At 38.5% G+C, this 14,026-nt stretch overlaps 1 protein-coding gene across 5 annotated transcripts in view; it reads left to right on the top strand.

Annotated features, from left to right (window-relative positions):
• RABGAP1L (RAB GTPase activating protein 1 like) overlaps window positions 1-14,026 on the top strand; it is a 439,381-nt gene that overhangs the window by 84,559 nt on the left and 340,796 nt on the right. For all 5 annotated transcript variants that reach the window (XM_054587734.1, XM_054587732.1, XM_054587733.1 and 2 more), the window contains 3 exons: window positions 2,500-2,602; window positions 7,963-8,129; window positions 9,738-9,879. In XM_054587734.1, coding sequence (XP_054443709.1) covers window positions 2,500-2,602; window positions 7,963-8,129; window positions 9,738-9,879 — 412 coding nt within the window. The remainder of the gene's footprint in view (window positions 1-2,499; window positions 2,603-7,962; window positions 8,130-9,737; window positions 9,880-14,026) is intronic.

Genomic DNA, 14,026 nt, shown 5'->3' with positions numbered 1-14,026 from the left:
ATGGTCTTTCTGAGTTTAAGAGATTAAGATGAATCACTGGCAGAGATTTTTCCGTGAACTTAAATTCAGATTATAGAATCACAGGCCTGCTGTGAACTTCTGAGGCCCCGTGCAGTCTCCACTGTTAAGAGTCTATGTTGAAATCCAGGCACTCGTCAGCGGGGAAGCCCTGAAGGAGACGTGGGCTGACCTGTGGGGCAAACAGGTGGCAGGCGGGGGTCAGCGGTCGCAGTTACCTGCAGCTGCAAGTTGTTGCTGCCCAGTGCTCTTCACCTTCACTCTGTCTTCATACATGCTCACCGAGCTTTGGCTCTTAAAAAGCTATTTCTCTGTAAACACCCACTATCATATTCCTCGTAACTTGGCCTTGTTTGTGTTATTTCTGCCCCCGAGAGCAAGACGCTAATAATTCTGTCTTTTATGATATGTCCAAATATGTGAACACTTCTGGAAACAAGTTTCACCTTCTTACACTTTATTCTGACAAACTTTGGAAGCTTTGAGAAGTCTCTCCCAGCCTCTTTCTTCCCTTTTCTCTGCCCTCTGTCCTCCCCTTTTCCCTCCTTGCTTTTCTCCCTCCTCGTCTTTCCTCTGCCTCTTTCTCTGCTTCTTTCTCCCTTCCTGCCTCCCAGAATTGTCTTTGTTTTTTGACTGCATTACTGGTTATTTTAAAGGATTTAAAAAATTGTTTTCTCCATTTCTGTCTTAGCATTTAGCAGTTTCCTCCTACTATGCTGTTCTTTAACTATTTTACCCCACCATACGGTTTTTGTTATTGCATATCTAACGTCATTTTATTTATTTTTAAATTTTTATTGAATTTACTGGGGTGACATTGGTCCATAAAATTGTATAGGCTTCAGGTGTTCCATCCTATAACCCATCATCCGTATGTTGTATTGTGTGTTCACCACCCCAAGCCACGTCTCCTTCCATTTTCTAACTTCACCGTATATGTAGCCTGTCATCACCTGGCTTCTTACCATGCCTTTCAGCTCTACATTTAAGTGCCCACTTTCCTTGGTATTTATAAATTGAAAGGAAAAATTAAATTGGTCTAGCTCATTTTTTTGGACTCAGGCATAACACATTTCTTGTCCACAGATGGATTGTGTTTTTTTGGTGGGGGGAGATTAGGTCCCTATCCTTGTTCAGAATGAGGATCCCATTAGAGGGTGGAAATAGAGAATAAGGGAGAGATTGGGGTGGGAGGGAAAGAAGGAGAGAGAGAGAAAACATATGAATATGTGAGTATAGGAGGTACTCAATGAGTTTCCTTTATATGACCTTGAGTGTATTTCATTGAATGTGGTCCTTGCATTCAAGCTATGCAATCTGATTAGTGAAATTGTACCAGTAGGCTAGAAAAATATGCATAGCAGTTACCAAATGACTGAATTGATTTTATAGGGATTCAGAGAAGCATTGGTGTGGAGGTAATATTGAAAAAAACCTTTTTCTTTTAATCTGACCCTTTGAACCCTCTCTATTCATAATAGAAAATTGGTACAGGAAGTTGGAAGTACTGTAGATAATGTTCTTTTTTGCATAAGCACATGTTTATATTCTGTGTGCTCTTCTCCATGGGATAACCTTTTACCTCCCCACGCCCAACATGCACACATAACTATATATGTGGTCTAGCTCTCAGTTGTAGGGAGTTGCTGGTTTCTGTAGTGAGAGTCAGGAGCTGGCTGGGTAGAAGTCTTAAAAGAGTGGAGGAAATGAAGAAGAGGAGAAGAGAGAAGGGAAGAAGGAAGGAATGAGTCTAAGGGTGGAGGGAGATTCTGGGTGATACACTACAACACAAGTATCACCCAGAATTGTCAGAAAGTTGAGCTGTGTGTGGAAGTCCAACAATCAAGGATTTAAAGAAGCCGCTTCCATGATGATTACAAACCAATATTAGTCTCCTAATGTTGATTTGTGATTGTAAGAAAGTGTATGGTTACCTGACACATATATAGTAGGAAAGCATTTACTGTGAAGGTCTTATGACAAAGTAAATTAATATTTTAAGAATATATTGAAAATTAGAGTATTAAAGGAAAATACTATTTTAGCTTGTGATTAGCTATTCAATTTAACTGTCATCAGTGAGATCTATACTATACTATATACTATATAGTATATACTGTACTATACTATAGTTTTCAAGGAAACTATGTACATACTTGTATGTGTAAGATTTTTGACACCCAGCTTAAAATCAAGTTAAGTGTAACTTCATAGCAATATTATGTTTTTGTGATCAGCGTGGAAGAATATACCTCATTTGACCAACAGATACGTGTCTCTAAACAGAAACTCTGAAGAAAGCTCTAGGGGAATTTAATATTTAAAGAAATGTTTTTGTAGGGTGAAAAAAATTTACAAAGAAAATAAGCCCCCCTTTCAAGTATAAATCCAAACGTTAGTAAGTTGAATGGTTTAAGGTGAGATAACTGCGTTGTTTGGGACGGTGATTCTCTTGCTGTCTGTGTCCTCGAACTCTCACAGGAGTCCATGGGGAAGAGCGGTGACGGGAGAGCCTATGTCATCACTGGCATGTGGAACCCCAATGCGCCCATATTTCTGGCACTTAATGAAGAAACCCCAAAAGGTGACTTTTCTTTAAGAGATTCCTTATTATGTTCTTAAAATTTTACATTATGGACAGTGTTGTTTTGCCACATTTAAAACGAAATCTGGTCATTTAAAATAGATTTTACTATGAAATTGAGCCTCGTCTTGACATACGTGTTGTTAAGGACAATAAACATTTCTGATAGAGTTTTCTTACTATTCATTTTGAATTTCTACATCCAATGCTATTTCTTTAGCACAAGGATCATGGTCTGTTGCAGGGAAAATAATATTCTAAGTTAATGTGTATAATGCATTAAAATATGCTAAATCTTATGTGGTTTTACATGATTACTACGTATATAGTTGACACTGAAAACTGAAAACTGTCCCACCGAGGCACAATAGAAAGGAGTACACAGATTCAGTATGAATAACACTCTCTTTAGAGAGGACTTCCAGTCAAGATGGAAGTGTAGGTAAACGTGCCTCGCCTCTGTGCACAACCGTAGCGAAAAGTACAGCTACACTACAAAACAAGTATCACCCAGAATTGTCAGAAAGTTGAGCTGTGTGTGGAAGTCCAACAACCAAGGATTTAAAGAAGCCGCATTCATCCAGATGGGTCGGAGGGTGGAGACGCAGAGTGGTGCTGAGAGGCATGGAGGCAGGAAGGGACAGTCCACATCCACGTGTAGTGCATAAAAAAATGGGAGGAATACCTCGGGAGTGAGGGATCCCAGCCCCAGTCCAGACCGTCCGGCCCATGGTCCCAGCGCCAACAAGATAAGTCCCCATAAATTCTGGCTGTGAAAAACCAGTCGGGGTTGGGGTGGTTGAAGAAGCTGCATCCTCTTGAAGGGCTGCAACAGACTTAGAACTCACGCAGACCCACCGCCTCTGGGATTCAGCACTAGGGCAACAGCTGGAAGGGCACCAGCGGCCTACGGGGGGAAAGTGGAAGTGCGAGTGGGGAGACAGTGTCTTCCTGGGGAAAACTCCGGGGGCCAGACAGTGGCGTTGTCTCCTCCATGAGCCCTCCCCCACACACAGCAACAGAGCTCTGACATGGGTTGTCCCGCCCTGGCGGTTACCTAAGGCTCTGCCCCATACAATGTAATAGGTGCGCCAAGACAGGGAGTCAAAGCAGCTCTACGTAATACATAGAAACTGACACACAGAGGCTGCCAAAATGGGGAGATAAGGAAACATGGCCCAAATGAAAGAACAGAACAAAGCTCCAGAAAAAGGACTAAGTGAAATGGAGATAAGTAACCTGTCAGGTGCACAGTTCAAAACTCTGGTTATCAGGATGTCCTAGGAACTCATTGGGTACAGCAATGCCATAAAAAAGACCCAGGCAGAAATGAAGGTTGCATTAAGTGATATAAAGGAAAATATACAGGGAACCGACAGTGAAGAGGATGGAGCCGAGAATCAAACCAACGATTTGGAGCGCCAGGAAGGAAAAAGCATTCAATCAGAACAGCAGGAAGAAAAAAGAATTCAAAACAACGAGGAGAGGCTTAGGAACCTCTTGGGCATCATTAAACATACTAACATCCGAATCTCAGGTGACAGAAGGAGAAGAGGAAGAAAAAAATTGAAAACTTACTTGAAAAAATAAAGAAAACTTGCCTAATTTTGTGAAGGAAGTAGACATGCAAGTCCAGGAAGCACAGAAGGTCCTGAACAAGATGGACCCAAAGAGGACCATACCAAGGCACATAATAATTAAAATGCCAAAGGTGAAAGATAAAGACAATCTTAAAAGCAGCAAGAGAAAAGCAGGGAGTTACCTACAAAGGAGTTCCCATAAGACTATCAGCTGATTTCTCAAATTTTGCAGGCTAGAAGGGACTGGCAAGAAGTATTCAAAGTGATGAAAAGCAAGGACCTACAACCTAGATTACTTTATCCAGCAAAACTATCATTCAGAATTGAAGGGCAGATAAAGCGCTTCCCAGATAAGATAAAAATAAAGGAGTTCATCATCACCAAGCCATTATTATATGAAATGCTAAAGGGAATTATATAAGTAAAAGAAGATCAAAATGATGAACATTAAAATAGCAGTAAATTCACTATTACCACTAATTGAATCCAAATAACAAACTAAGCAAACAAACAGAACAGGAACAGAATCACAGATATGCAGATCTTTTGGAGGGTTATCAGTTGGGAGTGGCAAGGGGGAAAATTGGGGAAAAGGTTCAGGGATTAAGAAGCACAAATTGGTAGGCACAAAAGAGGGGAGTGTTAAAAACAGTATAGGTAATGGAGTGGCCAAATAACTTGCATGCATGACCCATGGGCATGAACTAAGGGGGGGATTGCTGGAGGGAATGGGGGTACCAGGTGGAGGGGGCAAAGAGGAAAAAGGAGAACTGTAATAGCATAATCAATAAAATATATTTTTTAAAAAAACACTCTCTTTAGCCAGAAAGGTAAAAGAAATGCAGAACATAATGTTTACTGACATTGGCTTTGGAATTTGAATTTTAAGATTGTTATTTATCTAAAATTGGGTTGGCCAAAAAGCTTGTTTGGTTTTTTTCCATTAGATGGCTCTAGTAGAGCTTAGTTGTCTTTAACTTCATTTGAAACAATTTTGTTAGATTGTATTGTGACAATTGTCATAGCAGTGTACATTTAAAAAAAACATCAAAATTGGTGAATTTTTTTCTGTAAGATGGCTCTAGTAGTGCTTAGTTGCTAGATTGTATTGTGACAGCTGTCATACCAGTGTGCATTTAAGAAAAGCATCAAAATTGGTGAATTTATCTGTAGCCATTTTAATATTTAAGATGGAAGAAAATATACAATGTTTTTGGCATATTATGCTTTATTTTTTCAAGAACGGTAAAAACCCAACAAAATGAAAAAAAAAAAAGATTTGTGCAGTGTGTGGAGAAGGTGCTGTGACTCATTGATCATGCTAAAAGGGGCTTATGAAGTTTCATGCTGGAGATTTCTCGCTGGACGATGCTCCATTTTTGGGTAGACCAGCTGAAGTTGATAATGATCAAATTGAGACATCAACTGAGAACAGTCAGTGTTATACCACGTGGGAGATAGCCAGCATACTCAAAATATCCAAATCAATAAAATTAGTGGTGAAAATGAAAAATGTGCCTTTTATTTTATGGAAAAAAACAAAAAAACTCAATGGACTTTTTAGCCAACCCAATACTATTTAGAGTGGTGCTCTAAAGTTTGTGAGAAGTCTATTTGTATCTCCTTTAATTCCCTCAAATTTTCTTTGTTAAAAAATATTTATTTTTCAGTTACAGTTGACATACAATGTTATTAGGAATTATTCTTTAGTTTTTGAAGTTCCTTTTCCCACTTCATGAATCTTTTGGGAAAAACCTCCATTATTTGAAAGAATCTCCCCAAAGATATGTGAATTAATTTATAAGATTATGCAGAAAGTATTTGTGCTTTGTGTTTCATACGTCATTACAGAGTTGTATTTTTTGGGTGGAAATGATGGAAGACTATGAAAGAAATGCTGAAAGCAAGTGCTGCAGTTGTACATATTTTTGATAAGTATTTAACCTATCAAAAATTATATTATAGCTTGTTTACTTTTTTCATTCATTACTTTTTTGGATCCAGTCTTTTGACCTTTGGGAGCTTAGATCTTAGTAATGTATATCAAGCATTTCACTTGTGACAAACCCCTTTTTCCTTGTTCTTTACCTTTTTGTTTTGTTTAACATGGCTAATGTTGAACAAGAATTTGTAAATGGCATATAGTCACATTTGTCATTTTTCCCATTGAGTTTCTTTTATTACTGCTTTTCCCAGATACTTGTTAATTGCCTGTGTTTTTGTTTTGCCCCTCCGTCTCTGCCTTCAAACGAACGTTAAAGTTTTACCTCATGGGTTATAATCTGACACTAAGTGCTTTACTGTCATTCAGCCAAAAATTTATATTGAGAAAATAATGGATTTTTAAAAAATATTAGACTTACATTATTTAGTTTATACCAACAGTGGACTTTCGGTTCAAGACAGGAGCATTAGTGAATACTGACATGGAAGTATAATGTATTAATGAATAACATAAAAATGATAGTAATTCTCAAATTTCTTTAAAGAGAGTCTTTTCCAGTCCTGTAAATTACATGCATTTGATTACAACTCACATACTTTCTCATACTAAGGGCTAAAAAGGCAGAAAACATGACAATTATATAAAAATTTAGCTTTTCATGTATTAGGAATAAACAATTTTTAAACCCCCAGTTTTTTACTTCCGGAGACAGGCTTATAAATACCAGCCTGTAAACTTTTTTATAACTGTTCAGAAGGAAAACACAAAAATGAGAAAAATAAGCCAGTTCATAATTTTAAAGAATAAAATATCAGAGTTTCAAAAGAAAAGTAAAGCAGTTTTTATCTAGTGAATGTTTCTTTTAATGAGTTATTTGATGTTTCCTCTGAGAACCAAAAGTGATAGGCACAATAAAGTAAAAAAAAATTTTTTTTAAGTAATGAAGAAATAACAATGGTATGGAATAACCAAGCCACATATTCAAAAACCCCAGTGAATCCGAAGCAGGGTGAATAAAATAAAATGAAATTCTGTTTCAACCTATCATTGTGAAACTGTGGAAAACCAGTAGCCATTGGCCTGGAAGATTCTAGATTCAAATGAAAGGAAGGCTGTGGCCAAGTACACATTTTAAATGATAAACTGAAATTTTGACTGGTAACACTACGCTGTTGTTCTCTAATGTGCTTGCCAGCACTCTGAGGTATACGGAAACTCACAGGACAACTTCACGAGAGCTTGGATCAGTGATTTTCCAGAGGGTAAATAAATACTATGGACAATGAGGGTACTGACAAATCTGGGGAGTCCCTTAAAGCATATAATGTTGAAATACTCATTTTAATAGCATCTCCCTATAAAAATTTAATACAGTGAAGGTAGAGCAGCTCTTCTGGTTTGACAGTCTCTCTCAAGCAGCTCAACAAACAAAAGTAATTTTTAGAATCTCTTTGTATGAGATGAAAGAGCAAACCTTTGTGATTTTTCTAGAGGTCTTTCTGGGCAATCTAAAAGATAGTTTTAGTGTAACAGATATCCTGAAAACTTTATTTTATTTATTTTTTTATATTAAAACCTAATTTGGGGAGGGAAAAATTTTAAGTTGTCAGAGGAGATTGGGACAGTTGATTAAAATAGGATCTTGTGTGCTGAGAGACATATTTGGAATACTTGGTTACTTACCTCAACAAACTGAAAATAAAATATTTAAAATTAAACATCAAAGGTAACATGAGTATAAAGAAGCTTAGTTCTTTCATAAGTGAGGAAACTGTTTGCTTAAATCATCAAGGAATACTAGTACCAGCGTAAAACCCAGAACGTTTCTGCTGCAGACAAGCGAGTGTACATGACCGTGGCGGTGGACATGGTCGTCACCGAGGTGGTGGAGCCTGTCCGCTTCCTGCTGGAGACGGTCGTTCGGGTGTACCCTGCAAATGAGCGCTTTTGGTACTTCAGCCGAAAGACTTTCACGGAGACTTTCTTCATGAGGCTGAAACAGGTAGGACCTCTTTGTTCTTTCAGTATAACAATGTACCTGTTTTTTCTATCATCCTTTTTAAATGCTATACTAGTTCCTTAAGAAGCAATAAAAAGCAATAATTTTTTTCTCTAATTAAGTGACATTTAGAGTCAGTCTATAAAGTATTTGAAAAATCCACATCTAGATAATGTAAGTTTAAAAAAAAAATAAGTGTAATCATGTACTTCTTCCCCCTAGAAGCCTGTAATGTGTACTTAAAGTATCAACATACTTAGCAGAAATATTGATTTTATACCTAAAATAACTTTTCTTTCTTTTATATATAATAATTAAAACGAAAAAAACAGGGCACAGATATACTATACCTTTACAAAGTTATAATGAAAAAATATTCAAGTACTACCTGATTGTCATAGTTATTTTTATTTATAATACTATATGAATACAGGGTGGAGCAAAAGTAGGTTTACAGTTATGAGTAAAGGAAACAGAGTTTATTCTTGTATTATTATTTATTTAATTATTGTATTATTTTCCATGTGAACAACTGTAAGCCTACTTTTGCCCCACCCCACATAGTATTTGACTTATCAGTAAGGTTGTAAAATTATTTTAATATTAAATGAACAAGATTAGGGGTTTCTATGACATTCCTAAATTAGGCAGGGTTAGTAGTTAAAACTTTTTGTTCTGTAGTGAAGGAAGAAGGTAACCATTACCAGTCATCTTTCCACTGGTATTTGTTGAGTGCCTACTATGTATCAGGCACTGTATTATTTCTGATTGAAATCAACATATTTCCTGCCCTTATGGCACTTGCTGTCTAGTTGACAAGAGAGCCATTTGACACATGAATATGATAATAAGCGTGTAATTACAATGTAGTGAGTGTAGTTAAGGAAGAACAGAATATGGTGAGAATTAAAACATGGGGAACGTAGGAACTTAGGTTAGATTCTTTGTGGCAGTGAAAGGATCCCATATTGATGGAGGTTAGCAAAGAGTAGGAGGAAGGGCTCTCTTCTCAGAGAGAAAAGGATGTCCCTACACCTTGAGCCGAGTGAGGGGGGGATTTAGAGGTTCCTAGAGCTGAAACCAGGCCAGAGTGGGAGGAGTGTAGTAATACACTTGGGTGTGAGTTGGGGATGGAGGCACTTTATCTAGGGCTTCGTAGGCATTGCTGGGTTAATGAATGGGCAGTTGCCTTAGTTTTTCCTGCTTAAAAAAGCCATTTAGAATGTAAACCCTTTGTATGGTAGAAATGGTCTACTTCCATGAATTAGGTGAAGATACAGCTGAATCCTCTTTCCCTCAGTGCGAGGCAGTCCTAAGCATCGAGCAGTGCTGGCTTACTGCCTGCCCTAGGATCGGTAGTGTTTCAGGTTTTTCTGATTAAAAAAAATGGAATTCTCTCCAAATGGTCAGTAGGTTTCACTTACTGGTTGATGCGATGCTAGAAGAACCATACATTTTAGAATATCATGTGAAGAAGAAAGCACTTCCAAAATTTTCTCACACACGATGTGCTGCTCTTCTGTCCAGCTCTTTCCAAAGGACCGTTGAAACATGATCCTTCAGGGCTTCCTTCACATTTCCAACACTGAAACACGTTTATGTCTTTCTCAGTCTGAGGGGAAAGGCCATGCCAGCGCTGGAGACGCAATCTACGAGGTGGTGAGCCTTCAGCGAGAGTCTGAGAAGGAGCAGCCTGTCACTCCTACTAGCGGAGGGGGCCCAGTGTCACCCCAGGAGGATGAAGCAGAAGAGGGTAAGAAGGGACACTCACTCAGTTCCCTGTCTGTATAGCTGCTTTCCTTAGAGCCCTCAAAGGGCGTGTGTGTGCCCACGCGTGTTTGTGTGGACGGGCATGTGTGAGGGGTGCGGGAGTGGTGGGGATTGTTCCTAGACTCTGCCACCCCCAGGCCAGACCCTGCGAGAGGCAGAGAGAGCTTGGCTCATGGAGTTTCCCGTTGTGTAGTCTCCAGTGCCACTTACGCAACTATTTAAATTTGACAGCCTCCCATTGCTGTTTCGCTTCCTATCTTATTTGAAGTAGTTTTGAAGTATTTAATGACAAGTTTCAAATTCTCTCAAGTGCTGTTAGACTTTCAGTGGAATGTTATGTCCTACTTCTCCTGTGACATTATTCACTTCTGGCTTTTTGCTGTTGCCTTATGTAACACTTGCCGCTCGCCTTTTTGGAACAGTGTGCGGTGCGCTCTGTCCGCTGCCTGCACACCGCTGAGAGGTGCTGACCGGCCCCTGGGAGCCGCCCTTCGTTTGGCTCTGTGCTCAGGGCTCTCTTTATAGAAACTGGAGCCCAGTGGCAGACCTTTACCCTGAGCCCTTACGTTACCTGCCGATAGAGTAGGGTTTATTAAAAATAAATTCCTGGATTTATATCATCTTTGAGAAAAGCACCTTAAAAGTCTCAATCTCTTCTCCATGAAACCATTTTTTCTTGAATTGCCATAAAATACTTATTTTTAGCTAGTATTTATTGTCTTTTTACATATCCATATATAGGCTAGACATTATTCTAGTGTTTCATTAAAAAAAAACTTTATGAAGATATAATTTAGGTAGTGTGGGATGCACATGTTTGAAGTGTGTAGTTTATTGAATTGTGACAAGTGCTGTGTAGCCACCAGCAGAATCACAATATAAAACATTTCCGTTGCACAAAAGCTTCTCTCACGCCCTTTAGAACCTGTCCTGCCCCGCACTTGTGGTTTCTGGCAACTGCTGATCTGGTTCCCGTTGCTGTGTTACCTTTTCTACATTTTCTGCGTTTTCTCTAGTACGCAATCTTTTGTATGTGGCATCTTCACTTAGCATAATACTTTTGAGATTTATCTATGTTGTATCAGTGCTGGTTCCTTTTTATTGCTGGGCAGTATCTATTGTAAAGATAGACCACGATTTGTTTGTCTCTCTAGTCACCAGTTAATGGACCTTTGAGTTGTTTCTAGCTATTTGCTATTAGGAATAAAGCTGCTATGAATATTTTAGTATAAGTCTTTGGTGAAAATATTGCTTTCATTTCTCTTGGGTAAAAACCTAGGAGTAGACTGGCTGGGTTTTGTAAGTGTATGCTTAACTTTATAAGCAAGCACTAAGCTGTATTTCAAAGTAGCTGTGCCGTTTTCCATCTTTATCAACCACATGAGTCAGTTCTGTACCTTGTCAGCTTTTGCTATTGTCGGTTTAAAAACTGTCATCCATTCTCGTGGGCACAACTAATGACGTACATCTTTTCATGTGATATTTGCCACTTGTATATCTTCTTGGGCAAGAGTCTGTTCAAACTCGTTACGTATTTTTAAATTGGGTGACTTGCATTTTTGTCGATTTTCCAGATTTCTTTATATGTATTGATAAAAGTCCTTTATTAGATATATTTTATAAATATCTTTTCCCTTTCTGTGGTTGGCCTTTTCTTTTTCTGAACAATATCTTTGGAAGAGCAAAAGTTTAATTTTTTGAAGTCCAATTTGTCAATATTTTCCATTATGGCTCCCTGTGATTTAAGTTTTTATGTATGGTTGGAAGAAGGTAGAGGTCAGTTGCTTTGTTTTTGGCTTAAAAAATAAAAGCATTTATTATCTCTTATGGTTTCTGTGGATTAGAAAATAGGAAGTGGCTTATCTGGGCAATTCTGGCTGAGTTTCTTATGAAGAGTCAAATATAGTCTAGGGTTGTAGTCACGTGCAGACTTCTTTGGGTGGGGCTGAAAGCTTGGAGAAACTTCCAGGGGCTCATTCACAGAGCTGTCAAAATGATGCTGGTGGTCGGCAGAGCACTTGGCTCCCCCTCCATGTAAGCCTCCCCATAGGGGCTGCTTGGGTGCCCTCACGGTGGCCCGCTTCTGCTGGACAGCCATCCAGGCCACCAGCCGAGGGGGAGGCCGCAGCGCTTTGACGGCCTAGCCTGGGAGTGGCACACACCACCTCGACGGTCCTTTGTCGGTCAGGGAGCTTAGCCCTTGCGTCCACGCTGTGGCTCTGCCGTATTCTGTTCAGGACTCCCAAGGTCAGTGTGACTGTCTCATCCCAGCCGACATGAAGAGGAAAAGGGATCGCACAGGGAAGGGTCTTGGGCCAGGCCGAAAGTTCTGTGCCCATTATTTTTTGCTAAACCACAACCACAGGGGTGACTGGGGAATGAAATTGAGCCATGTGCTCAGGAAGAAGAACAAACAGGCATGACAAGCATCTGCCAGCGAGTTATTTAAACATGAGATGTCAGGCAGTTTCTTGCAAAACTGCTGTTCCCTTTAGAAATGAAAAATACATGGAACTAGAATGGGAAAGAACAAAAGTAATAGGATGACAGGCACTTCTCAATAAGAATATGTTGCATAACTTAGTATCACAGAATTATACCTCTTATTCTAATTTAGCAAATAAAATTCCTCACTTCTACCCTATTAATTTAAAAGAAGGATAGCTATCTAACATGGATTAAGTGTCTGCTTTGTGGAATATAATGCATTAGATATTTAATAGATCTAATTTTATATTTTACTCACATTAGCTCTAAGCTATAACTATTATCATCTTTACATCTCATATGAGAAAATAGGTATACAAATTTTTAGTCAGTCATTTGAGGTCATTGGCCTAAAAAGTATAATATACAGAATCAACCTCACCATAAAACCCGTGGATTTTCATGACGCACTAAATCAGGGTATTTTCATTTAAATGACTGAATTGGTATAACTTCACTCCTAATTGTTTAAAAGGTAGTATTTTTAGTATTCCCTTTACAGACAACATATTCTCTTTTTTTAAAATTATATTATATTGATTATGCTATTACATTTGTCCCAATTTTTCCACCTCTGCCCCTCTCCCCCCAGAACCCCCCACTCCCTCAGGCAATCCCCACACCATTGTTCATGTCCATGGGTCATGTGTAGTTTTCTTGGCTACTCCATTTCCTATACTGTATCCCCATAGCTATTCTGTAACTGCCTGTTTGTACTTATTAATCCCCTCACCTGTTCACCCATTCCCCACACTTCTCTTACCTGGCAGCCGTCAAAACTCTCTGTATCCATGATTCTGTCTCTCTTCTTCCTGTTTGCTTAGTTTGTTTTTTATATTCAGTTGTTCAGAGTTATGTATTTATTGCCATTTTATTGTTCATAGTTTTGATCTTCTTCTTTTTCTTAAAAAAGTCCCATTTCACTCCTGATTGTTTAAAGGGTAGTATTTTTAGTATTCCCTTGACAGACAACATATTCTCAATCTTCATATTTTTGATCATGTTCTAAATCTGTCTAGAATTACAGACTTTGGGTAGAAGGATGGAGTATGAAAATATAACAAGAACAAAAAGCATTGTTATGTGTGGAAGCATTTTTGAAGAGTGATTCCAAGCATGCAATAAAGTAGTACATTCCAAAAGAACTTTAGATACAGAATTTAAAAATTATATCAGCCAGAAGCTACACATACTTCCTTAAGGGACAGGCTGTAGAAAAATCTATTAGAAATTGTAATATTCTCTTCAAAAGAAGTCTTTCGGACACACAAGCACACCTTTAGATTGGAAAGGTATTTTTGGATCCAGTGATAATTACTTCAGAGGTAATGAGATTTGAAAGTTGTGCAAATGTGTACATTATTGGAAGAGCCATTTACTTATGGAAAGCAGCCTTACTAGAAAACTGATAGATTTAGAAGTAAATGACAAACCAAACGCTCCCCGTTTTGACTCATTTTTAAGCAGCTGAATGTCCAGAAACATCCCCCTGCACCATCTAAAGTCTTTTAGGTGAGGGCGGGCAAGCTGCCATTTCTGTCATAACAGGGAGCTGAATTTGCGTCAGGCTTCATTTTTGAATGAAGGAATGAAGGGGAGAGTAGATGGATTTGAGAATATCAAGGCTTATAAATTAATTGGAT

Source organism: Pteronotus mesoamericanus, unplaced genomic scaffold (assembly GCF_021234165.1).
Source record: "Pteronotus mesoamericanus isolate MK-2021 breed Mesoamerican mustached bat unplaced genomic scaffold, CSHL_Meso_final scaffold_1186, whole genome shotgun sequence".
Lineage (NCBI taxonomy): Eukaryota > Metazoa > Chordata > Mammalia > Chiroptera > Mormoopidae > Pteronotus > Pteronotus mesoamericanus.
This window is presented reverse-complemented; position numbering and strand designations above follow the sequence as displayed.